This window comes from Antechinus flavipes, chromosome 1, assembly GCF_016432865.1.
Source record: "Antechinus flavipes isolate AdamAnt ecotype Samford, QLD, Australia chromosome 1, AdamAnt_v2, whole genome shotgun sequence".
Classification (NCBI taxonomy): Eukaryota; Metazoa; Chordata; class Mammalia; order Dasyuromorphia; family Dasyuridae; genus Antechinus; species Antechinus flavipes.
Window position 1 is genome coordinate 224,719,276 of NC_067398.1, and position 26,708 is coordinate 224,745,983.

The 26,708-nt window shown below is 35.1% G+C and overlaps 1 protein-coding gene across 1 annotated transcript in view; it reads left to right on the forward strand.

Moving 5' to 3' along the window:
• FANCC (FA complementation group C) overlaps positions 1-26,708 on the forward strand; it is a 187,599-nt gene that overhangs the window by 149,732 nt on the left and 11,159 nt on the right. The window contains exons 10-14 of the mRNA XM_051996897.1: positions 5-104; positions 12,800-12,875; positions 14,931-15,012; positions 17,023-17,197; positions 21,642-21,824. Coding sequence (XP_051852857.1) covers positions 5-104; positions 12,800-12,875; positions 14,931-15,012; positions 17,023-17,197; positions 21,642-21,824 — 616 coding nt within the window. The remainder of the gene's footprint in view (positions 1-4; positions 105-12,799; positions 12,876-14,930; positions 15,013-17,022; positions 17,198-21,641; positions 21,825-26,708) is intronic.

Here is a 26,708-nt window from a genome sequence, read left to right on the forward strand (position 1 = left end):
CTAGGAATGCTCTATTGGAAACCAATGGGACATCAGAAGTATTGACTCTTATTCAAATATTTACACGATGCTTTGTTCAAGCCTTCCAGAAAAATAATGATCAGGTTTGTCATATTATATTATTTCCTTCTACCAAAAAAAAGTCATATTTTCAGTAATGCTGGTAGATTGTAGTGCTGTTAATAAGGTTTTGGCTTTTACTAATTCTTGGTCAACTCTTATTTGAATTTGACTTTAGGACTCATTTGAACTTTATTCTTTGTTACTAATAACATCTCCTCTTGACATCCATTCCTTATTTGGGCTTAATATCCAAATGCATGGGGTTAAATGCATGGAAAATAATTATAAACAAAGTTGAAAAAGAACTAGTCTTGAAGTTATTAATATCTCATTTTATTTTCCTCTCTGACATAGGTTTGATGATCTTGAGCAAGTCAGTTACTCTCTTGGGGCCCAAGGCCCAAGGTGTCAAAAAGAAATGAATTCTTGTGGTAGCATATTAACTTAGGATATTACAAATTAATAATATGTAGTGGTTTTTTCCTCAATAATATTTCATTTTTCCAAGTATATGTAAACATAGTTTTCAACATTTGTTTTTTTTTTTTTAATATTTTTATTTTGGGGCAGCTAGGTGGTGCCACAGTGGGTAGAGCATCAGCCCTAAAGTCAGGACGACTTGAGTTCAAATTTGTTCTCCGACACTTAACACTTTCTAGCTGTGTGACACTGAGCAAGTCACTTGACTCCAATTGCTTTGGGAGGAAGGAGGGGGAATTATTTTTTTCCATTTGTTTTTAAAACTTTTGAGTTCCAAATTCTCTCCTTTCCTCCCCACCTGTATCTCCATTGAGAAGTTATGCAAACCCATTTCTGTAAATGTCATGTTGAGAATGAAAACATAGATCTTTTTCCCCCTCACAAAAAAAAAAAAAAAACTCTTAAGAAAGAGAAGTTAAAAAAAAAAAAAAGAAAACAAGTAAAGCTAAAAAATATATATGCTTCAATATGTATTCAGATACAATCAATTCTTTCTCTTCCTATGTATAGCATTTTTCATCATAACTCTTCCAGAATAGACTTGAATCACTGTGTTGCTGAGAATAACAAAGTTATTCACAGCTAATCATCCCATATTACTTTTACCTTGTATATAGTACATTTCACTTTGCTTGAGTTCATGAAGAACTTTCTATGTTTTTCTGAGACTAACTTGCTCATCATTTCCCTTAGAACAGTAATATTCTATCATAATCATATAAATTTATTTAGCCATTCTCCAATTGATGCGCATTCCCTCAATTTCAATTATTTGCTCAAAGAGCTACTATAAATATTTTTGAACATACAGGTTCTTTGTCTTTTTTTATAAATTCTCTTTTAAGAGTCATGCCTTGTGGTATTGTTAGGTCAAAGGATGTGGATGATTGTAGCTCTTTGAGCAAAGATCATATCATTTGATCATTTACCAATTGGGGAATTATTCTTTTCTTAAAAATACTTTTGACTCATTTCCTTATAATTTTAAAAAATGAAGTCTTTATCAGAAAAACTTGCTTCAAAATTACAAACATATAAGACTTTTTAAGTCCTTTATGATTTCCCTTTCCTCATTACCTCCTTATGCTTCTCCTGAGCCTGAATTTGAAAATCAGATTTTCTCTTCAGCTTTGGTCTTTTCATCATGAATGCATGAAGATCCTTTCTTTCACTGAATATCCACTAAAATTTTCCCTTGAAGAATTATACTCAGTTTTGCTGAATAGATTATTCTCGGTTGTAATCCTACCTCCATTGCTCCCCAGAATATTATATTCCAAAGTCTCTAATATTTTAATGTAGAAGCTGCTAAATTTTGTATTATCCTAAGTATGGTTTCATTTTACTTGAATTGTTTCTTTTTGGATGCTTGCAATATTTTCTTTTTGACCTGGGAGTTTCCAGAGTTTGGCTATAATATTCCTGGGAGTTTTTAATCTTGGGATCTCTTTCAGGATGTGATCAATGGATTCTTTCAGTTGTTATTTCATCCTCTGGTTTTAGAATCTCAGGACAGTTTTCCTTGATAATTTCTTGAAAAGTGATATCTAGATTCTTTTTTTATTCGTGGCTTTCAGATAATTCAAGAATTCTTGAATTATTTCTCCTGGATCTATTTTCCAGGTCAGTTGTTTTTCCAATGAGATATTTCACATTGTATTTTATTTTTTCATTCTTTTGATTTTGTTTTATTGTTTCTTGATTTCTCACAACATCATTAACTTTCATTTGCTCAATTTTAATTTTTAAAGAATTATTTTCCTCAAAGAACTTTTGTATCTCCTTTCCCATTCGTTCAGTTTTGCTTTCAAGGCATTCTTTTCTTCATTAGCTTTTCAAATTTCCTTTTGCATTACTCTCATTTCCCAATTTTTTCTCTATTTCTCTTGATTTTCAAAATCTCTTTTGAGCTCTTCTGTGGCCTAATATTCTTTTTCTTGAAGGCTTTGGATGTAGGCATTTTGATTTTGTAACTTTCTGAGTGTGTATTTTGATCTTCTTTGTCACCACAGTAACTTTCTTTGATCAGAATCTTTTTCTGTTGGTTGCTCATTTTCCCAGTTTTAACTTTTTGTTAAAGTAGGGCTCTGTTTTCAGGGTTGAAGGTATAATGTCCCAAACTTCTGGGATTTTGTACACCTGTTTTCAGAAATCCTTCTAGGGACCTAACCACAAATATACTTTTCTGTCCTGGAACTGTGAGGTGGGGCCCCACTTCACTGTGGCCATAAGTTCCAGTGTGCCAAAGGCAACAGGGTCCTTTCTTAGTGCTAGAAAAGAGACTTTCTTCTGACCAGCTATACAACTCCTTACCATCTATGAGCTGATACTTCTGATGGCTGCCATTGCCACTGTTACTGCTACCTCTGCCAATGTTGCCACTGCTGATAGTTTCCCAAGGCTCCCTCTCCCTTCAAGTCATCTTTGGCATCTTTGGGCTGAGAGGTCTAGAAACCATCAGCTGCTTTACCAGCTCCTAAGCTAAGGCTGGGGTTGCACTAGCACTGCCTGCACTGAGACGGCTACTGAACTCTCTCTTGGTGCAATAGACTTTTCTTGCTGACCTTCTAAGTAGTATTTGGCTGAAAAATTCTTCCACTCCATCATTTTGTATTCTGAATACTGTAAAATACGTTTAACATTATTATTTAAAGGAATTTGGAGAGGTGTGGGGAAGAGATCAGGCAGGCAAGTCCCTGCCTTTATTCTACCGTCTTGGTTCTGCCCCCCTGTTTGTTTGTTTGTTTGTTTGTTTTTTTAACATTTCCAATTGCATTTTAATCTGCTTTGGGCCTCAGCCTGTCTTTTAGAGTTCAGTACCTCTACTGTAGGCAACTTATCAAGAACTGTCTTTATGGATAGTTTTTTATACTAGTGACATAATAGGTCCAGTCTCTATCCTTAATATGAGAGTTTACTTAGAAAATGAGCGAAAAAATTAATTAATAACACTGTTAGTAAAGCAGTAAAATACAAAATGAATTCACAGTGATAATCTTTTTTTTAAACTTTAATACCTAGAACAAAATGAGATATTTGTAAAGTGCTTTACAAATCCTAAAGCCTAGCTATTATTGGTACTCTTGTTACTGTGAATTTGCCTTAAAAAATCATACCACAAAAATTAGAAGAGAACAAAAGGATATTTATGTTTCATAGTTATCAACAAAAAATGTAAATCAGATATAAAATAAATAATGCCCTATTTTAGATATCCTTAATAAACTAAAGTTTAGAAATATTTTTACACAAATAAAATAGTATAACAAGAATTAAGAAAAAAAGATAGATTACAAAAATTTTTTACGTTGAATATGTCTGATTAAAGTCTAGCATCTAATCAATTAGTAAGAAAACTGATTTATCTAAAACATTAGAGAATTAGTTCAAATATGTAGATCAAAAGCTAATCCCCATTAGATATTTGATCAAAGCATGTGAGTAAACATTTTGAAAAATGCAATGCAAATGATCAAGAACAACTTGAAAAATATTCTAAACTGCACAAATACAAATTAAAACAATTCTGAAGTTCTTTTCATTCACCAAGCTAGCAAAAAGAAAAAAAAAGGGAAAAGATAGAAAAACTTATTATTAGATTGACTAGGATGATAGACATGCTAACTTGCTACTGATAAAAATGAAAATTAGTTTCAACAATTCTGGAAGATAATTTAGAAGAATTATATGATGATATAGAAAGTCCAATATTGGGCCTGCATTTTACTAAGGTTGTGAACAATAAGAAAAGACATGCATGCGTGCATATGCACATGCGCTCGCGCACGCGCGCACACACACACACACACACACACACACACACACACACAGTTTAAGTACACATTGTAATTGGACCTGATAGCAGTGTGACTATAGAAGCAGATGTTGAATTTGCTGCTCATAAAGATACTATGGCAGCTGTGTCAAAAGAAAAATCAAATATGCAGCACAGATATATAGAACTCTGCCTGAATTCTGCACAGGAGCAGTGGTACTTAGGGGAGCCAATTTCAGGAGGCATGGGTTTGTCAAACCACTGTAGTTATGGTGGTCCAACTAGCCAGCCGCTGAGTGGGGTTATGGAGGAAGCTATGGTGGTCAAAGCAGCATGAGTGGATATGACCAAGTTTTACAGGAAAAGTCCAGTGTATTTTCAATCAAACGTTGCATAGAGAGTCAAGAGGTGATGAACAGCAGCTACTACAATAGTGGGAACCATGCATTTATGGGAATGAACAAAATGGGAGGGGTGAAAACAAAAACAAAGTTTAATAATTGTACAATTTAGGTTTGTGATTTGTGCTTACTGTGAGTGAAATCAGGATTGTAATTTTTTAAAAATAGTTTCTATATTTTTGAACAGAGAAAATCATTCATCTAGAATGTAATAACAAATTGAGTAAAGACTGTTAAATTAATTTCAGCTTTTCTCAATGTAATCATATTGTAGGGATGTTCTCTCTGAACACATTTATGTATTTATATGATCCTGATTAAATGGATCTATGATTTGGTCATTTCTTCCAATAGGACACCCATGCCTACCCATCTTTTTTGACTTGTCCATTTACTTCTATAAATTTGTTATAAGAAATCTACATGAAGAATTGAAGTCCATGAAGTCCATTCTCACTTTTTCCTGACATTTTCAGGGTATTATTGGAGTATTTTCACTGGCCATCTATCCTTCCTTTCTCTCACAATCACTGCATGAACATATTAATGATCATATCTTCTTTTCTATTCATACAATTCCTTGGTGATATCTTTTATTCTTATTCTTACTCAATTTGACATCAGCTTCTCATTCTTGACATCCTAGTCATACCAAATATGTTACTTTTCTTTGCCCTTTCTGTGATGTTAATTTTTAACTCTTTGAGGATCATTGTATTTCACTACCCTAGAGTAGCATCAGGGCAGCAAGGAGGCACTGTGGATGAAACACTGGGCCTAGAGTCCAGATGAGTCATGCTCATGAGTTCAAATCCAGCCTCAGATATTTACTAGCTATCTAACCCTGGGCGAGTCACTTAACCCTGTTTGCCTCAGTTCCTCATTTATAAAATAAACTGGAGAAGGAAATAACAAATCATTCCAGTATCTGCCAAGAAAACCCCAAATGGGATCATGGAACCAAAGTCAGATATGACTGAAACAACTCAATAACAGCATGCATTAGTTGAATATTGACATTAAAAATATGGGCCCTTGCTTTCTCATCAAAAGTTCATTAAAGCAACTTTCAGTTTCATAAAGGCAGTCCAGGCTACTTTCTTCCTTCTCTTCCATTTAGTTCAACACATGTATATACATGTGTGTGTGCTTTTTATAAAGTATCCATCTTATAATCTAACCAATAGATATTCTTCATCCATCAGTATTTTCATGTGTGGAAAGACAGATAAAATTCATTTGAGTTTTTATAGATTTTTTTCAAGGAGATTACCATGGTCTAAGTGCAGTCAGCATAATTTCAGGAAACCAGACAATCTCTAGATTCTCACAGTAACAATTTTATCAACTTGCATTCTGCATTAGAGTGAATACATTTGGCATGCAGTTTGTTAAGCTTGCAGCTTTCTATTTTATGCCTCACTTAGTCTTTTAAGATCAGAAAGATTTTAACCAGAGTTGTTTCTACTGTATTTTTCAAGGTGTAGGAGATATCTTGTTGTAAAAAGATTCTAAAGTAATATTTTATTTTACCTAATTAAATGCTTTTTAAACACAATGGAATTTTATATTCTCTATATCTTTTAGTTAATTGTGAAATGGCATATATGTGTTCCATTGTTGAATATCATTTGTGAAAGCTTGCTGGTTCTTTACTAATACCCTTGTTAAACATGCCCTTGGATAGATGATTTTCATAAAGTTTTTGTATAGATACAAAAGTAGATATATAGATCATTAGAAACTGGCATTCTCTTGGTCCTCTTTTTTTTTCAAGTATTAATAAAGTCTGAAGCTTTTCTCCCTATACTTTTGGTATCTTTGCCTTTTTCAATACTCTCATAATTGTGTCATCTCAGTCCAGTTCTCCTTTATATAAACTTGGTCTAGTCAAGCTACTTTCTCCACCCTTGTTCTCTAGTGTCATTTCTACCTCTGCTATTAGTTTGTAATTGTAATATTAAGTTACATCAGTGTATTCTAGAGAAATAGTTGATAAAGAAAAGAAATTAGGCTCCTTATCTACAGCGATTTCTCCCTTCATTGATAGCTAAAGAAACATGGGTTTGGAAGTAGGACCAGTGGCCCAGGACTAGTCCCAAGACTTTTGGGTTCAGAGTCCTGAATGAAAAAAGGAAGTGGTTGAGATGTTAGAATTTTCAAAAATCTTCCATAGAAGGCTGGCTTCTTATTAGCTTTAGAATCATATAAAAGTACTGATAGCATTTTCTCATATTAAGGAATAAATAATTTGACCTTAAACTTTGTCTTCAATGTTTACTTAATTTTTCCTGGATCTTACATATCAAATTAGTTATTTCAATTTATGTTTATTTATTCACTTACTCATTTTGGGGGTCTTGTTTATATTATTTATGTCATTGTTGTCTCCTCTATTAGAATATAACTTCCTGGCAAGTAGGAATTTTTTTGGTAAAACTAGCACAGGGCTTGACACATAATCAATGTTTAATAAATGTTTGTTGATTCATTGAGCTATAAGATCATCCTCATAATGGTGGCAAAGTCTCTTGGCAAGCATTCATTTCTCTATTGCATGCCTTATTAATAATTGAACAAAACCGTTATCTCTGTTATTACATCTTTCAAGGAATCTTATATAATTTTGACATAGATATGTTGGAAAAAAGCTTGTAAGGGAGCATTTTGCTCTACCATATCAAATGCTTTTATAGGGTCAACCAACAACAACATTGAGACCTTGTTTTATCATTACCTTCCAGTCACTTTTGTAATTGTAAAGATGTGGTCTGTCACGGAATATCATTTGCAAAAGCTTTTCTATTCTCGCTTACTATCTTCATCCAAGTTATTCTCAAGGCATTATTTGTAAGTCTTTTAATAGGTATACTCTCAAGTGTTTTATTCTGTCTAGTTATTTTATGGTCTAAAACAATATTGAATAATATTGATGACACATTTTGATTTCCTTATTTTTCTCTTTAAATTAAATCTATTTTAGCTTTAACTTTGATCACTACCTCTGCTTTTTTTACATAATAAATTCTACTCCAGTCTTTTATTTTATCTTGGTATGTATTTCTCATTTTTATTGTGTTTGTTGAATTCAAACTTTTAATCTACTGTTCATTCTTGTTTTATGGGTAAATTCATCCCTTCACATTCTAACTTATAATTTCTTGTATATTTCTTTCCTTCCTATTTTTCCTCATTATCATTCTCATTCTTTTTACCCCATTTCTGCTCATATCTCTTAAATTACTTTTACTTGCTACCTTGCCCCTTCTATTCTTTAACTTACCCACCACTAGAAGAGTCCCTCCTTAGCCTATCTCCCCATCCCACCCCCCATTCTCTAGCCTTTTTATTTCTTTCTGAATTTAGAAGACTTTCATACCCTTCTGGCTATAAATGTTATTCCTTCCTTAGCCCAATTTCCATGAGAGTAAGATTCCTGCACTAACCATCTTCCCTCAATTTGATTCTTAGCAGCCGCTTGTGTAATCCTTGTTTAATTTTTTTAAAAAATTTAATTTTTTTTTCTTGTTGCTTCTAATATTTTCTCCTTAACCTAGGGACTTTGAAAGTTGGCTATGATATTCCTTTAAGTTTTCCTCCTGGGATCACTCTCAAATGGTGCTCACATATTTTTTTTCTGTTGCTGCTTTGTATTCTTGTTCTAAAACTTCAGGGTGATTTTCTTTGATAATTTCTTAGAATACTGTATCAGAATTCTTTTTTTAAAAAATCATATCTTTCAGGTAGTCTAGCTGTTCTTATATTCTCCTTGATCTGCTCTCCAGATCAGTTATTTTTTGATGAGATTTTTTTTACATGGGCTTGCTTCTATTTATTTTTTTGTTTAAAATTTTGTTTTATTATTTCTTGGTGTCTTATAACGTTATTAGCTATTTTTGCATAATTCTAGTTTTGAAGGAATTATTTTCTTCCTTAAGTTTTGGATTCTCTCTTTCTAGTTGGTTGACTTTCCTTTTGTAATTTTCTTGGATTGCTTCTTTTTTTTTCTTCAATCTCTCTTAGATGATTTTTAAAGTTCTTCTAAGAACTCTTTTTATGCTTGGGAACATTTAACATTTTTCAATCAAAATTAATGGCTTTTTAAGCTCCACTGTCTTCCTATAAATATGAATCCAATTCTTTATTCCTATAGTAGCTACTTATGGTTGGCTTCTTTCTCTTTTGCTTATTTTTTTGTTTTCTTTTCAGCAGCTTATTATATTAAAGTTCTAATCCCAATATATGGAGAAGGAAAACTCATGATTTATGTCCTTCTTATTGTTATTTTCTGACTTTTGTCCCAGGGCCCATCCTTGGGCACTCCTCTTCACTCCCAAGCCAGAGCAAGAGTCCCCAGCCATATTGTGCTACAAATGCTCTTGTTCCCTAAGGTCCCTCTAGTGGCAAACTACAGTTGTCCTCTCTGCCTTGGAATGGAAACCAGGGACTCCACTCTCCTGCAAATATCCATAGCCAGCAGTGGCCCTCTGTACTCCCCAGGTATATGCTAGCTGCTTCTCCCCTGCAGCTACAGCCAGGACCCAGTCGGTCAGTGCAGCCAGGCTTGGTGTCCCTCAACAGAGGAAGGGTCCTTCAGTCTTCTCTTACTTAGCCATCCAACCCCGCACTGTCCATGAGGTGAAAGTTCTTGAGGTGGAGGCTACCTTCCAAACCATCTGCCCCCAGGTTTTGTTCATTGCACTGAGTCATCCTGTGTATCCTCTTTTCTCAGCTCTGACCTCCACTTCTGAAGGTTGAGTTTTTCTTAGGGTCTTCTTATGTTGTCTTAAGAGACAATTCCTATTTATTTCTGCTGCTCTGAGGTAGTGTTAGTCTTTTTAGGTGGAAGAAATTTGAAGAGCTGAACACTGGCCTATTTTGCCATCTTCCCAGAATCCTCCCTGTCCTTCATTGTTATTTCCAAGACTGATGTTAGAGTCAAAATGTGGTGGCCCCACTGTACTACAGTGAAAAGAATCGAAACACAAACTTTTGAAAACACTTTGTGCTTCTCAAATCTGTTTGTTCTTTTCTTCAGTTTGTACTTAAAAGGCCTGTAGATGGCTTTGCTCATTTAGATCTCAAACTTTCTCAGTCCTAATCATTCTTGACCTATCTGCTGCATCTGACACTTTTGACAGATCCTCATTCCTCAATTTGGAAGTGGATTTTTCATCACTCCACCTATGCCAGTTGTTGAATTGAAGTCCCAAAATATCAAAGTACATTTTTTTTATTAATATGGAGAATTTAATCCTTTACCTCTTCACCCTCTGAAACAGATGTTGGCATATATACTACAATTACTTTAATAGTTATCTTTTGACAAATACTTATCATGAATACTGCAATACTAAAATACTAAATGCTTCATGAAATTATGTTTCTTATTGCCTTTGAATGAAGATAAATAATTAACTCTTCTAATTACTTTATATACACATGCACATACATATACACACATGTGGCTATGGATTTTCATTTTGTTGTGTCCCCAATGCCTGCCATATTGTCATCGCTGTTCAGTCATTTCCATTAGAGTCCAATCCTATTTGAGATTTTCTTGGCAAAGATACTGGAATGTTTTGCTATTTTGTTATCTAGCTCGTTTTACAGACAAGCAGACTTAGGCAAACAGCGTGAAATGACTTGTCTAGAGTCATGTAGCTAGTAAGTGTCTCAGGCTGGATTTCCTAACTCAGGTCTTCCTAACACAGGGCCTAGAGCTCTGTTCACTGTGCCACCTAGCTGCCCCTGACATACTATAGTAGACATTTAATGTTTGTTGACTGATTGTCTCATTGCCTCCAAGAAGAACTTGTAACTACCCTTCTGTTTAATTGATCCTTCCTTTTCTGGTTTTGTTTTTAGCAAAAATGTTGAATGATTCAATTTAACATTTGTAGTACTCTCACAGCTAAGTTAATATTTATAAAAAGTCTAAAAATTATGTGCATCCTAGTAACTTCTGCCATTATAGATTGGAAATGGGTCACACAAGACTGAGATTATTTTGTATTTTTTCATTATTTCAGTGTTCGCAGTGGCTAAAGAATGTATCACACACACACACACAAATCATCAAATAGCCAATCTACATTAACCTTATTCTTGGAAAATGGACACAGTCCAGATTAAAGCAGTTCTGAGATTCTACCTCACATCCATCAGATTTACAAAAAATGGTTTAAAAAATTATAAATGTTAAGAAAGGTTGTAGGAAAACATGTAGGCATGTTTGGTGGACCTGTGAATAGGTACAATTATTTTGGAGAAGCATTTTGAAATTATATACAAAATGCTTAATGTTTAATGGTGCATACAAACCCTTTAACCTAACTCTAAGACAGGAAAAAGTCCTTCATGTACAAAAATATTTACAGCAACTCTTTTTGTGATACAAAAAAAAAACTCTGAAAACTATCAATTGAGGAATGGCTGAATAAGTTGTGAATTAATGTAATGGACTACTATTTTACCTTTAAGAAATTAGGGGATAAATACTTTCACAAAGATATGGAAAGACTTATATAAACTGATACAGAATGAAATAAATAAAACCAGAAGAACAGTTTTTACTAACACCAATATGTTTTTAAATAATAGCTTTTGATTTTTAAAATGCACGCAAAGACAGTTTTCAACATTCACCCTTGCAAAACCTTGCGTTCCAAATTTTTCCTCTCCCCTCTTTCCCTCCTCTCCTAAATGGCAAGTAATCCAATATATGTTAAACACATACAATTCTTCTATACATATTTCTTCATTTATCATGCTGCACAAGAAAAATCCAATCAAAAAGAAAAAAAATGAGAAAAAAAAAACAAAAGCAAGCAAACCAACAACAAAAAAGGTGAAAAAAAGTCCATATTCAGTCCACTGTCCTCTTTCTGTATACAGATGGCTCTCTTCATCACAAGTGTATTAGAGTCACCAATATTTTTTAAATATTCAATTTTGAAGGCTTTAAAAATACACAAATAAAATGAGCAGAACCAGGAAAATTATATATATAAAATGACAACACTTTAAAAACAAACAACTTTGAAAGCTATAAGAACTAAGATCAATACAAAGACTATTTATAATCCCAGAGGATTGAGGATTAAATATGCTATCCATTAGAGAAGTGATGGATTTAAGGTGAAGAATGAGACATATTTTTGTAAACAGCCATTGAGAGAATTTGCTTTGCTTGACTATGAAAATTTGTTTTTGGGTATTTTTCCCCCAATTGGGGAAAGGTAGGTAGAAAGAGTGAAGGAGGGGAAAAAAAAATCAGTTTTTGTAATTTTTTTTTTAATAGAGAAGAGGGAGGCTGCTATAGATGTTAAAGGTTGCAAGCACTCTCTTATTAAGTCATTGTATAAATTTTACTTAATTGCTTTACTGAATTTACAAGTGATCAATGAATAAATGTTAATAGTTAATAATAAATAAAGCATATGAGTGCAACTTAAAAGAAAATGGACACAATCGATTGTCAAGGCTATACTTTCTAATGTGGTAGAGTCTGTCAGAGTTTGACTGATTTGTCATAGCCTTTGAAAATCTAGGGTTATCTACATGTCATAGCAATACATCAGAGGATCCCATACAGTCTAAGATTGAGTTAGCTTTTTGGGGTGCCATATGCTACCTATTGCTTTCTATCAAGTTTGAAATACACTACAATCTTTCAGACAAACTCCTACCTAACTATAACTCCCCATTACTTTGTTCCATATTAAATTTCATTTTATTAGATTTGGCCTAACATTCTGGACTATAAAGCCCATTTTGCGTCCTGACTCTTCTACAGCTGATAAGCATGACAGTTTTATCCTTAACCCAGTTATTAGTAAATATGGTAAAAAGCTCAGCTCCTGGCTTTCTCCATTACAGACTTCATTACAAATTGATATCAAACATTAGTGACTCCTGGATTTATTCATTTATCATTTCTTAGTCCATGTTTCTTGAGAAAAATACTCATCATATTTTCTAATTGTTTTCATCCTACCAGAATTCCCTAATTCTCTAATTGAGCTGGTTTTAATATCTAATCTAGTTTTTAAATGATGATTTTTTTCTGTTACAGCTGAAATTTCCACTTAAGTCCTACTTTCCTTATAGCTCACCATCTCTTATCATGGTATTACTCCAAAACCCAAAAGGTAAGTTGAGCTAGATTTTATGAGTGATAAAATAACTTCCGAGAACACTGATGTTAAGATTTTCCCAGGCAGATTCACTTATAAAATGGAAAATGAAAAAAAAAGTTGTACATGTAGTATTTGAAACATTCCCACAGAAGTCTTCTATATTTTATAAAATTTACCACCTGAATATAGAATATTTTGATGATGACAAAGATAACTAGTTTAGACACAGAGAATCTCTAAAGTCTTCTCCCTATAATCTCTACTACTATTTTACTATATTATTTAACCTCACATTGTTTTTAAATTTGAACATGTATTTTTCTGATTTTATTTTTGTCCTGTTTTGGACAGTACCTATTTGATGGAATTAGGAAGAAAGCATGGTTCTTTAACACCAGAAACTTGAAATCAAAAGGAAAGACAATATTGATATGGACAGATAGAAAGAATATGCATTTTATCTGAACTCAGAAGAAAGGGGAAGTTGAAAAATAAATTAACAGAGAATGTTTTCCTTTTAGTGCTTTTTTTCTTTAATAAATTTAATTACTGAGTACAATTGTGGAAAAGAGATAATTCTAAGTGTTGCGACATTTAAATTCTCTTTCCAGAGGTTTGTAGCCAAGAGTAGGAAGAATGCAAAAAGTAAAGAACTTTTGTTGAAGTTCTTTAGGATTTATTTGATTGGCTTGGAAGCTCTCTCTAAATCTTTTTGATGCTCTTGTTACAACATGTTATTGTCACAATGGATAAAGGAAAGGTTTGCTTTCTTTGGGTATGATTGGCTCACCTGGGATAAACTTATTTGCATATGTATTGGTTTTCATGACAGCTAAGTCAAAATGACCATGCACTGGATACAAAATAATCTCTGAAGGAGGTTTTCTTGAAAATTCTAATAGCTACAAATAAGACAATATGGATGTGTTGGTATTAAAAACACTCAGTCTTACAAGAAGCATCAGTTTCCTGGGACCATGAAATAAATAACAAGATAGAAAGTTGAAGGACATGAAAATTATCTGTCATTCCCTTCAAATCATTGAGCCAACTCAAGTTCTCTTAGTCACAGGATCCAATGTACCGTCATAGGGTTATCTAGAGCGAAGCTTCTTAAACTTCATGTAATTAAATGTGGGAGTCACAAAATTATGATTTATTATCAGTAATTGTTTGATTGGTATATCTTTTATATATGTAAATGCCTGGATCACATAAAAATTTCTAAGTCAAAAAGGGTTCGTGAGTGGAAAGCCCTGATCTAAGCACTGATGTCAGATACTAGTAGTAATTTGTTAATCTCAGCAGAAAAAGCACTTAGTGAGAAAAACTGTTTCCAAAAAAAAGCTACCTAAATAAAAGTCCAGCCCTCTTAATTGCCTAAAGTCTAATATTGTCAATTTGGGTTTTTGTCTATACTGTTTCTGTAGTTTCTGTGACATGTTAATAATTAAGAAATAATGATATTTTATTCTACATACTTTATATAAATTTGGGAGGTATTGGTTTTCAACTCTGAAAATTCAGTACTTTCTATATAGTTTTAAATTGTATATTTGGACATGTTCAAAATCATAGCGTAGTCATGTTAACAATAAATGTTAACCTGAAAAGAAGGCTGTTTTTATATCAGCCTACCATAGGCTGAGGTAAGTGATCACTGTAAAAGAATTAGTTGGGTAGTTTGTTCCTAATCCCCAATTGAATGTTTCAGAAAGTCACCACATATTTTGATATAATTGGTCTTTTATGATTAGAGGAGGCACAGAACTGGGAAAACAGGGACACAGTAACTCTGAATTCCAGGAAGCTTATACGATCTCTGCCCACACTATGCCTGATTTGAAGAATCCTTTGAACTCTAACCTTATGTAATACAGATGAAACTTTGTTCCAGGGGCTAACAAGCGCACATAATAGATAGGACTTAGAAAAAAATGAGTATGGAATAGATGTGGGTTCTACAATTGAAAAATGGTACAAAGCTTACCATACACAAGATCTCCAAATCTTAACTAATAGTTTTGTCTCTAACATATTTTAGTTCTCTTTGATTTTCCCCCTTAGATTTACCACGTGGACTTTGGTGCCAGCACTTGAATCACATTTCAGAAATACTCAAAAAAATAGTTGAAGACCAGAGAACTCAGTGAGCAATAATATCTTTTACTTGCTTTTATGTTTTGCTTACCATGTTTTTTATATTTTCCTCATCTTATTGAAAGTTGGGATGGGGGAAGGGATTGTAGGAGGTAAGCATTTATTCTGTGACCACCCTGAAGGATTTGGGAGGGGAGGTTCTTTATGCAATAGGGAGTCACTGGGATAATATTTCTATTTTTGTTTTCTAGGAGTGATGTGATAGGAGCTATACTTTAGTAAGACTAATCTAGCAAAATTAACTAAAATGGATTGGAGTAAGGAGAGAATAAAAGCAAAGAAACAAGTTAAGAAATTACTGTATAATCCAAGTAAGAAATAATGACAGCCTGAACTAGAATGATAATCATAAAATACAACAAAAGGTGAGAATAGTATTATTAAAAGCTTGAAAATCAGTAGGAGAATCAGGTTTTAGAAAGTAATAAGTTAAGTTTTGGATGTGGTGACATTGAGAATACCCAAGTAGAGGAAAACAGCAAAAAGACAAAGTTGCCAGTGCATATTTGTAGCTAAGAACAATATCAAGACTCAAGGAAGAGAATTCAGTCCAGATATTCCTAATATAGTGAGGGTAGAAACTGTAGGTATGGATGAGATCACGAAGACATTTAAATGAAGAAACAGAAAGACAATAGTACCTATTGATAGGATAATGCATTTAATGGGTAGAAGGAACTAACGGAACTGACAAACAAGGCAAATTAAAAATAAAAATAAAAAGAATCAGAAGGGTCTATGTCACAAGAGCCAAGGAAATAGAATTAAAGGAGGTGCTGACAATTAAAGGAGGAGCTTGACATCAGTGTCAAGGACATCATAAGGATCAAGGATCAGAAAATGCCACTAGATTATTATTTAGTCAGATATTCAAGTTTTGCCTTTGAGAGAATAGTTTCAGTGTGGTAGCAGCAGCCGACACCAGATTTCAGAGAGCTGACAAATATGTGCTAGGAAAGTAAAGAAATGAATGCCAGCTGTTCTTTTGAGAACTCTGGTAATAAAGAGAAGAAGACTTCATGGGTAAAGGAGATGAGCTTCTTTATAAACAGAGGGAAAGGAATGAGTAAAGAGGGAAAGATTAAAAGAGAGAGGAGATAATTGATGTGGTAAGATTGTGGAGGAAACCAAAGGAAAAGGATTAGGAACATAAATGGATTAGATTTGAAAAGAGGGCCACTTCTTTGCCTTAGACTGGGGAGAAAGTATGAGAGAATTTAAGACAAAGAGGGGAGAAGATAAGGAAGCTTAAATTGGAGGATCTCAATTTTCTAAAGGAAAGAAGGACATGGTGGTTTTGAGCAGAGTAGAAAAGGTTTGAAATGGACTTTGTGAGGTTAATGAATAAAAGTCTAAGTAATAAAAGGATTTCAGAGAAACGGACTTTACTGTCTACTTTGGCTACAAAACAGCGCTGCCCTACCATGGGAGCAGTGCCTCCAGCACATTTGCCATTATCACTGAATGGCCAGGGAAGCCATTTTCTGGACTCCATCTGGATTTCGTGAATACTCTTTCTTATTTTATAGCTCTTCAGCCAGCTGGAAGGCAGACATGTACAACTGGTGAGGCCCCATTCTCATTAGCAGCTCAGTTAAAACAGTTAGGTAGCCCAGAGGTGCCATCTACAGATCTTAATTTTACAACATTTTGGTTCATCACGAAAAGAAAGTCCTTTTTCAAAGTCTGTGCACAGTCACGAAGATGCTGAAGGTTAAAAATTAATAAGTACTTAATAGAAATTGTGCCCAGAGTTCCCAAGAAGAGGTATTTTTGAGAACTATCTTTTGAATGCCTTGGATTGGAAACAAGCTGGCACTGTTAGTTGTTTACTTGAAACTAAACAGGTATGCCCCTTGAGTTGTGGTCATAAGTACTGCAGTGAGTGAGGAGAACATAAGGCATTTCTGCAAACATTAAGTTGATTTTAAGAACTGGGGGGGAGGGGAAGAGAGGGAATAAAGTTACACAGCTGCCATGTATCTTAATTCTGTTCCAGATCCTGCAGAAATCTCTTTGAACACTGGTTTTTATTTATTCATTTTGGAGAATGGACCGATATTGCTGCTGAGGAATTACTGATGTTGAGAGCTGAATCCCCTGCAACTTTGTTGTGGCTCTTGGCCTTCTACTATAACCCACATGATCAAAATCAACAGAGGACTCAGACAATGGTGGGTGGCAGAATTGTCTTAGTAGTATTTAGAACTAATTAGGGCTTGTGGGGTAGGGATGTGGAAGGGGATGTTTCCTATAAGCAGGAGCCAAAAAATGAACATGACATTCACTGAAGTGTTATATTTTTATCCAAGGTCTGCCTAGGTTTTTGCTGTGGCCATTTTGGTGATATTTAAGTAAAATAAATTGCTCTTCCCCTTTCCTCCCCTTAATCAGGTTGTGCAGGTTCTTCCTCCCTGTGAATTTTTTGTCTTATTCTTTTTTTTTTCCTCTGAGGCAATTGGGATTAAGTGACTTGCCCAGGGTTACACAGCCAGGAAGTGTTGTGTCTAAGACTAGATTTGAACTCATATCTCTTGACTTCAGGGCTGGTATTCTATATGCTGCGCCACCTAGTGCCCCTGTCTTATTCTTAAAACTGGCCTAAGGAGCAAGATTTCTTTAAAAGGCACTAGAAATTCCTCAGATATAAGGAAAATGATATATAGTCTTTGTGCCATTATATGCCTTTTGAAAAACTTTGATGTTTAGAGGCACAGAATATCAGAATTGTGAGAGAGAGAGAGAGAGACAGACAGACAGATTTTTAAAAGGACTATTCGTGTTAAATTCTGAGATCCTACATTCCAATGAAGAAGCAGCTCATAAAGGAAAAGTGGAATTGGGGGAGTGGGAGGGGTTTACGATAGTATAGTATGATGATGGTCAGAAAGTGGCACAGAGTCCAAGTTCCCAACAGGATGTGGTGAAAACTCATTAAAGCTTGAGACCTAGAGTCTTAAGGTTGCAGTTATTGATCAGCAATTCCAAACCTCTGATTTTGTTGACTAAAAAGATTGGCTCAAAAATGGAAAATTGACTCACTTAAAGTCATAGATTGAGTTAATGGTAGAGCAGTCTAGAACAGATTTTCAGGGTAGAACACAAATCATATTATGACAATAATTTTCACCTATCCAGTGGTCATCCTTTTCACTTGTTATCTCTTTTATAAAGGAGTATCCTAGTCCCACAGCAGTGGCTTGGGGCATATTGGGATCACTGTTCTTCCCAGGTGATATCCTTGAATTTGGTAATTAAAGGGTAATCTGCAGAGTTAGAAGAGTTTTTACACAGGTTTCACTACCCAGATATGTGTTCGAGTTATGCTCATTTCTTACCCTGGCAATCATTTTTAAAACAATGTTCTTTATTTTAAAAAAAGAAATAAATTGGTGCCAAAATTTGACTTTTTCCAAGTCAAAATTCTCTCTTCACTGTACGGCAGAACAAAAAAAAAAAGCAAACAGGACTCACATACAATCATCTGTATTACTGTTGTCATTTTTCAAGCAACAGAAAAAGCAAGCAAGTACTTTGCCCAGCTACTCAAGGAAGCCTCCTTTACTCTATTGTGATTTGCATAAAAGTATCAATAGAAGAAAAGTCTGAAAGTTTCAGTTAAAGTTTTCTAAACCTGTGAATAAGTGTCAGCAAGAGAGAAGTTTGGATACTTTTAGCCAAAGGCTTTAATTCACTTATTACCCAAAGTGATATGAGATAACTATTATCTTTGGCATAGTTAATCAGTTTACTGCATACTAACATCATGCTAAGGAAATGGCAGAATTTCTTTTCAGAAACAAAATGTTAACTATCCTGTGATTGCATTAGTTTCTAGTTCTAAAAAAGGCTTGTAACCTGAGGGTCTGTTTACTGAATGAAAAAGCCAGTCCAGGCCTCAGACACAAGCTGCTTGTCAAGGAGAAAAGGCAAATGGATGGGATCCAAGGACTGGCTCTTTTGCCATAACATTGTGCCTAATGAAAATCACAGGAACATAGATTTAGAGCTGGAAATGTCCTTAGAGGTCATCTAATCCAACCTCATCTTTTTATTTAAAAGTTATCAACTTGACAAACACAAATATTTCCTTATATAAACAAGAACAGAAAAAATAAAGAATTACATATGACATTGTGAATCTTTTACAAACAGAATTTTTTTAAAGGAAATATTCGATTTAACATGGTTCTGCAATGTCTTGCTCCCAACTTCCTTCTGCTTTTTTTATGTATACTTTTAATGTTTCATTGATGCCTATTTCATCCTTTTCTTTTTCTATTCTTTTTTCTTCTTCACTATAATTAACCCCCTTCATTCCTGTAACTCTTTCTTTTCTCCCCAAAAAGTTCTCCTTTGTAACAAGTATAATGTAGCAAATGAAACCCCACAAATTGGCCATGGTTGAAAGTATATACATTATTCTGCTTCTACTTTGTCACTTCTCTTTCAAGAAATAGAAAGCCTGGTTCATTTGTTAATAATTTTTTGACATCAAGATGGGTCATAGCATTGATCACTTAAGTCATTCATAGTTGTCTTATCTTATAGTGTTATAACACTATATAATTGTGCTTGTTTTTCTCCCTTCACTCTGCATCAATCCTTCCAGGTTTTTCTAAGTCCATCCCTTTTACGATTTCTCATTGCAGAAAAATATTCTATTACATTTAAAACTTTGTTTTTTTCAGTCCTTCTTCAGTTGAAGGGCATCCTCTTCCATCCCATCTTTTTATAGAAGATGAAACCGAGCCTAAAGGAGATTAAATGATGCCCAAGTTCACATGGGTAGCAAATGATAAAGATGAGCTAAGAACCCAAGCTCTTTGATTCCATATCCAATTCTTTTCAACTGTCTGCTTGCTTAAAGTGTGTATATGACCGAGGTGGGGGTGGGGGAACAGGGAGGAGAGTAGAGGGGCTAGTGTAATGAATGGGAGATAAAATAGCAGTTAAGGGTGCTCCTTTTTATCTTAGTGCTTAACTTAACAGTAAAGATTTTATGGGCACTTCAGTATTCTTGTAAATCTTAAAGCCATAGCTATTGTGTCTTGGTCAAGGTGTATTTCAGAGAGCTTAGTATCAGAATTAGAGGAATTTGGCAGTCTAAGCACATTTGTGACATGCTTTCCCTTTACAACTGCCCCATCCTTTCTTGTCAGTCATTTTCACCTTTCTGCACCAACTTTCCTAGGGGAAAGGTTCCCCTTCTCACCTTCTGTTGATCACATGTTATAAACCAGTAGCTCCCATGGGTAATTCTGAAAATAAAAAGAATCCCTCTGTGTGTTTTCATCTTTAAGTAATTCATGTCCTTTCTAGGAAAATTTATTTGAAAGTCTATGGTAGCAGTTTATAATACATACAATACATTGGAGGGCAAAAGGGTGTCAGGGAAGAGTATCTAGGTAACTTGTCAGATCAGGAGGATGAAGAAAGGAACACATCCTTTCTGAATTAAACTGCAGCAGACATCAGGAACCAAGTGGGATAAGAGAAGAACGACAAACATTTTAAACTCTCAAGTTGTTGCAGACACATTAGGTAGCCCAAGAATCCCTGAATACAAGAGTGAGGAGATTTACAACAGAGAGATTATGGTGGAGAAGATAAGAGTATAGCAAGTGAGAAGAAGTAATAATCAAAGTGCATACTTTCTGCTTCTCTTGGGGTCAGTCCTGGGCCAACAGAAGAGGAGGACTTCATAGTTTCTCACGGTCTTGTGTGGTGTCAGAAGGACTTCAGACAACACCCCTAGTGTATTGGTGTTTGTGACAGTCCTCTGTGAGGGAGATCTGTCTTTCCAACAACAACAACAACAACAAAAATTGACTCTTCCAAACTACATAAAATCAGTCATGGGAATTCTCAGCCCAGGATGGAGTATTCTTTAGAACACTGCTTGAAGATAGTTCTCCCAGGATCCCTGTGGCATTTCAGAATCATGTCTTTAGATTTGCATCTTGTTTTCCATTCACAGTTTGATCTGCTTTTTTTGTTGCAAGCATAAATCCCAGCATGAAATTTGTATTTCTTTTTCTCTTAGAATAACTGTTTGTAATCTTGCAGCGGTTTCCCATTATTGTGCTGACTCTTGAAGCCTTTTTTGTCCTGTAAAAGATGTGTGTATTTAACTTTCAAAACACTTGTATTAACTATTCCAAAGTACAAACTAAACCTGCACAGTTATCAGCATGTTTGATCAAAGAAGGAGGTCAGATTGCACAGGGCTTTAATTGACTTGTAGCTGTGATCCTGAAGTGAGTCCTCTGTTCTTTTTCCCACAGTGTAAAACTCTCACTGCATTCTGCTAAGATTTTCTTGGTTTCCTTTCATTACAAAAAAAAGGTCAAATCTTGGCATGATGCCCTGACTGCTTAGTGTAAGCCCAAGAAGTCAAGAAATGTCTATTCTGCCAGTTTAGGCTTGTGGGGGGGAAGAAGCCATGTATAAACTCCGACGTGTCTTGCTTCTTCCTCCCATCCTCATACTTAATGCTTTGGGTTTTAAGCGAGGGGTTCCTCAAATCACTTGGTTGCGTAGTGCTGAACAAATCCGAGATTCGAGCTTGCTTGCTTTGCATTCTCTAATCTGTTGCTCTGTGATTGCTCCCACCAGGTAGATGCAGCAGAAGCACACAGGCACATCATGAAACTCTTCGGCAGAACTCCCCTCTCAGTGAAGGATTTGCAGGCTGTGACAGACACAAGACACCCTCGTATTCAACGGTTAATCAGGCACCTCCTTTTAAATTTCCTGCTGTTGTCTCCTGACGGACATAAGATTGCCCAAGAATTCATTGTAAGTGTCTTTTTTTCCTTTTAGTCTGTGGTTGCCAACCCAGGGAATTGTATCATGGTTTTAGAGTTGGAAGGGCCCTCGGGAACTAAACAAGAAGGCAGTGGTCCATCCTATGGCAAGAGTAGCACCAAACTGAAGGAAACTAGATTGTCTAAATATCCTTCTTGAAGAAAAAGGGCTTCTAAGAGGACATTTAGTCACAAAGCATTCATCTTGCCATTTGCTGTAGACAAAGGCCCAACTCTTTATTATCACAAAGAAATAATATGTGAATTCTGGACTATGGATTAAAGAACCAGGCAAAGTAACGCAGTTTCATAGTACCCTCTGATTAAAGGGTGATTGCAAAGAGCCATAGAGATTGCTCTGTTCTAGGGAGATAAACATTTAGGGAGTTATTTTTCTAGGGTCCTTGACAATATCAGAAAAATCCATTTTAAAACTAAAACCCTATTTTTTCTACCCTTATGTCTCAATTTTGGCATCTCCTTCAAGAATTCCAGGCCTTGGGAACTGAGTATGGATCACAACATAACGTTCTCACTCTTTTTGTTGTTATTAGCTTGCATTTTGCTTTCTTACTCATTTTCTTTCCTTTTTGATCTGATTTGTCTTGTGCAGCAAGATAATTGTATAAATATTTAACATATTTTAACATGTATAACATATATTGTGTTGTTTACCATCTGGGGAGGGGGTAGGGGAAAGGAGAGGAAAATTTGGAACATAAGACTACGAAAGGGTCAATATTGAAAAATTGTCCATGCATATGTTTTGAAAATAAAAAGCATTAATTTAAAAAAAAGGCCTAGAGAAAAGCCTTGCATGTAAGCTTACAGAAAACTTGAGAAATACACATTTTTTTGCTTCCCTCTTCCTCTGTAGTATATCAGCCTTATGAGGCCCTGGCTTTTACTAATTTGGGTTTCTGGAGCTCTTTTAATTTCTTTATGTATGTGGCATGCCTCATTTGCTTCCAGAATAATTAAAGGCAGGAAAATTCTTTTTGGCTTAGAACTCAAAAATATATTTAAAAAAATAAAACTAGGCAGCTCCCAAATATCTCACTTAGCTATCTCTTGAGTCACAACAGTTGCTTGAGTTTGATGTCAGGGTAAGGTGTGGGACTCTATCTGTACTCATATTTAATTTTCACTATTTCAAAAGAAAGTGCTGATCATGCTTCTGGCATCAGTGGAAGAAAGTGGGAGCACAGTGGGGCAGCCATTAGCTAAGGAAGTATAAACTTTATTTTGAGAAAAGGCAGCCTGGGAAGATGAAAATTAGAGGCAACAGGACCTGATACTCTAATGAGGATTTTATAACATTATGAAACTCTTAGGAAAAAAAGAAAAATTATAAAATTTTAAGAATAACATTCTTTTCACAACAGATAGTGCTGTTGACTAACTTGATTAACTGGTGTGAATCTTGTTTCCAGTTGTCATCCAAAGCTATTTCAAAGTTGGATCAAATCAGTTTCTTTCAGTGTGGACAGTTATGTGCAGTTCTCTCTTCTTGAACTCTAGTTTATTTCTCAAATAGATATCTCCTCCCATGTGTCCCATATACACTTCATCCCAATTTGTCAAAAATATTTATCTTTCCACATAAATCCAGCCTTGCTCCTATTGTTTTTCTCCTCAGTCTTTTCTCCACACAGTTTGAGTCTGAGTATGGCAGAAGTTTGCTAGCTGACTTCCCTACCTCCATTCTCTTTTTCCAATCCATCCTCTACATAGATGACAGGTTCATACGTAAAGCGTGGCTATGTTCACAAAGCTTTTACAAGCTCCTTATTGCCTCTAGGATGAAATATAAACTCTTATATGGGGCATTTCCAGTTCTCCACAAAGTGGCTTTTTGGGCAGGAGAGAGCACCAGGCTTGGCATCAGGAAGGTCTCGGGTCAAATCTGACCTCAGACAAATCACTGTACTCCATTTGCCTCAGTTTTCTCATCTGCAAAATGAGCTGGAGAAGGAAATGGCAGACCATGTCAGTATTTTTGCCAAAAAAACTTCTTCATACAGGGTCAAGAAAAGTTGGATATGACTGAAAAAAATGACTGCTCATGAACAATCTGCTTTCAGCATATTTTTTTATTTCCCTCCAAGGCTCAACATATTTTTACACCTGATGTATATATACTATGTTCCAAACAAACTGGCCTATGCTCGGTGACTTTTACAAACCTCTATCACCTGCCTCCTGGAATCCTGGCCCCCTTCAAGACATGCCTATCTATCACATGAGGCCTTTTCTCAACTTCCTTACTATTCCCTGCTTTTGCCCTCCTCATCCCCCCCCCCCCACCACCACACCATGATTGCTCTGAATTTCATTAATTTAATTATTCATTCATTTATTCATTTATTTATTTTTTCATGTGTAGGATTTTTCCCATCCACATAAAGTGAAGTATAACCTCTTGAGGACAGAGAATGTTTCATTTTTATTTAAATAAAAGTCTTTTTGAAAGTTGGGAGAAAGCAAGATTTTTTTAAAAAACATTTATGGTGTATAAAGTTCTACACCATGGCCTTTCACTTTAACTTATAAATGATTTTAAAACTTACTATATGAAACATCCAAGTGTGAACAGGAATAGCTAAGTTATATCTTAAATAAAAGGTAAAGAAAAACCTGTTCAACAAAATGATAAAAGGGAATATGTGGCCAAAGGTAAAAGCCAAGAAAATATGAGATAGTTTGAAGGAATTGTGAGAGAGTAAGGCATTCATCTTATCTTGTGCCAGATGGGTGGGTTCTGTATATACTCTTTCCAATTAATGTTACTTCATATTGCCATGACCTTCAGAAGTCAAAAGATAGAAGTAGGAACCCACATTTCCAGCACTTTGAGCATCAGGAACACTGGATCTGATTGGTCTTTGTTACCTCTTACTTTTCAAGGCCAAATTCATTCACTTCTGATAGTGAGCTCATAGATAATTAGCACATTCTCCATGTCAATTTTTGCAACATTCCAGATAACCAAGATCTTCTCCCTACCCTGCAAATCCAAGTTCATATTTATAATCCCTAATTAATTAGAAGACAGTGTATATCTTTCTAGCTTTCTTCCAAGCTAGATATTATATTTTTCATCTTTCTATAGCTATCTCCACTATTACGAATTACATAAAGTAACATTTAAAATTGAGTATTACAGAACCTTGGGTGTTTGCAGGGAAAGGCCTTCTTTTCAGTGATCCATGTTGCTTCTTAGCAATACACACATTTAGTGATGAGTGAATGGCTGCTGTTTTTCTTTTCATTTTTTTTTTCTCTTTTCTCATAAAGAGAATCCTTTCAGATTTTTTTTTTTTTTTGGTAAATCAACAATGAAGCATATTAGAAGGCTTTGTCAGCATTTTCATTGTTTGCTTCTCTGACTTCCATTTCTACGCCTGTCGGCATCTTTTAAATGCAACACTAGCCTTGCAAGAACTGGCCTGCAGGCCTTGTTACTTATGTAGAAAACATCAGCACAAGGCATTTCCTCCTCTCTGCTCTCTTTTTCCCCTTTCATTCCTCCAGGGAAACACACATCCTCTACTGTACTCCCAATCTCTGCCACCCATGGGAATGAGAGAATAGGCCCATAATGTGACCTCAGTTTTCCTAAGGGTCAGTGATAACTTGGGAGGTTTTATTAGTCCCTAGGATTAGGCAGTATTCCATTGATCATGTCCTGCTGTGGGGGATACAGTATGGGAGGAAGGGATATGGGAAGAAGGGACAGAAAAAGAACACATAAGAAATATACCAAAACCCTGCTTTAGTTATTTCTACTGCATTTGTCTTTAATAACTAGGTACAGGACTGGGGATCTACTTTATTGAAGTATCCACAGCAAAATTCAACCTCATATGCAAGTTCTTATTAGTTGTTAGATTGTAAATGAAGACTCCTACATTTAAATTATATTCTGAAGTTTGCTACTTTCAACAAGCAGCTCATTTCCCATAGAAAACTATGGCTATAAAGTAATGCTCCTAAACTAACCCTGAGACTGATGGAAAGCAGTAACTCAGTGGAAAATCCTAATGTGTCTTCATTAAATTTAATAAATCAGATCAGTTGGAAAGAATATATTCACTGAAGATAGTAGGGAAGTTCATTAAATGATAAAAAGCCAATATTTCAATATTTCTCTTCATGACTTGGCTTCTGAAACTAACAAAACAAATATGCATCTTTAACAGCTGGGTGCCATCTGGTCATCTTGTTGCTCATCATAGTAGAATATGCCTTCTGGATGCCATCCATACAGATGTTCTGAAAACCAACTTTATCCTTATCAGCATTTGAAATTAAGCTTTGCAACAATGGCTGAATTGACATATCAGAGGCAGTCTGAGTAATACAACTAAATATAATTGACAAAGGAATTTCTAGCTAAATATTTCTGAAGTCCTTATGACCGTTTTCTTGTGACAATTGTATAAGATCATCAGATCTTCTTTTCTAGGGGTTTCCCATTCTAAGTAGCAGGTGGTTACCAACTGGCTTGTTTTATAAAGAGGCTAAATCTATTATTAATGTTTGTGTCAGCCAAAGCTAGGGCATTCTAAGATTGGTGAAACAAGAACTTCATGTGGATTTAGTGGATCATTCTGATAAGATTGAGTGCTACTCCAATCCATTCCAGCTCTAGTTTCTGGGTTTAATTGAACATGCAGTATTGGGGGATATGAAAGGAAAGTGCTTTATACACTAGACATGAGGGAGATGATTTGTGTGATAGGAGGGACAAGCAGGAGATCAAATAGCTCCTTCTGGAACAGCCAGAGGCTGATTCTGGATCTGTTTCATCCTAAGAACATTCAGTACCTTCCTAAATTAGATCCCTGAAAAGTCAACCATCTGAGTCTTCCCT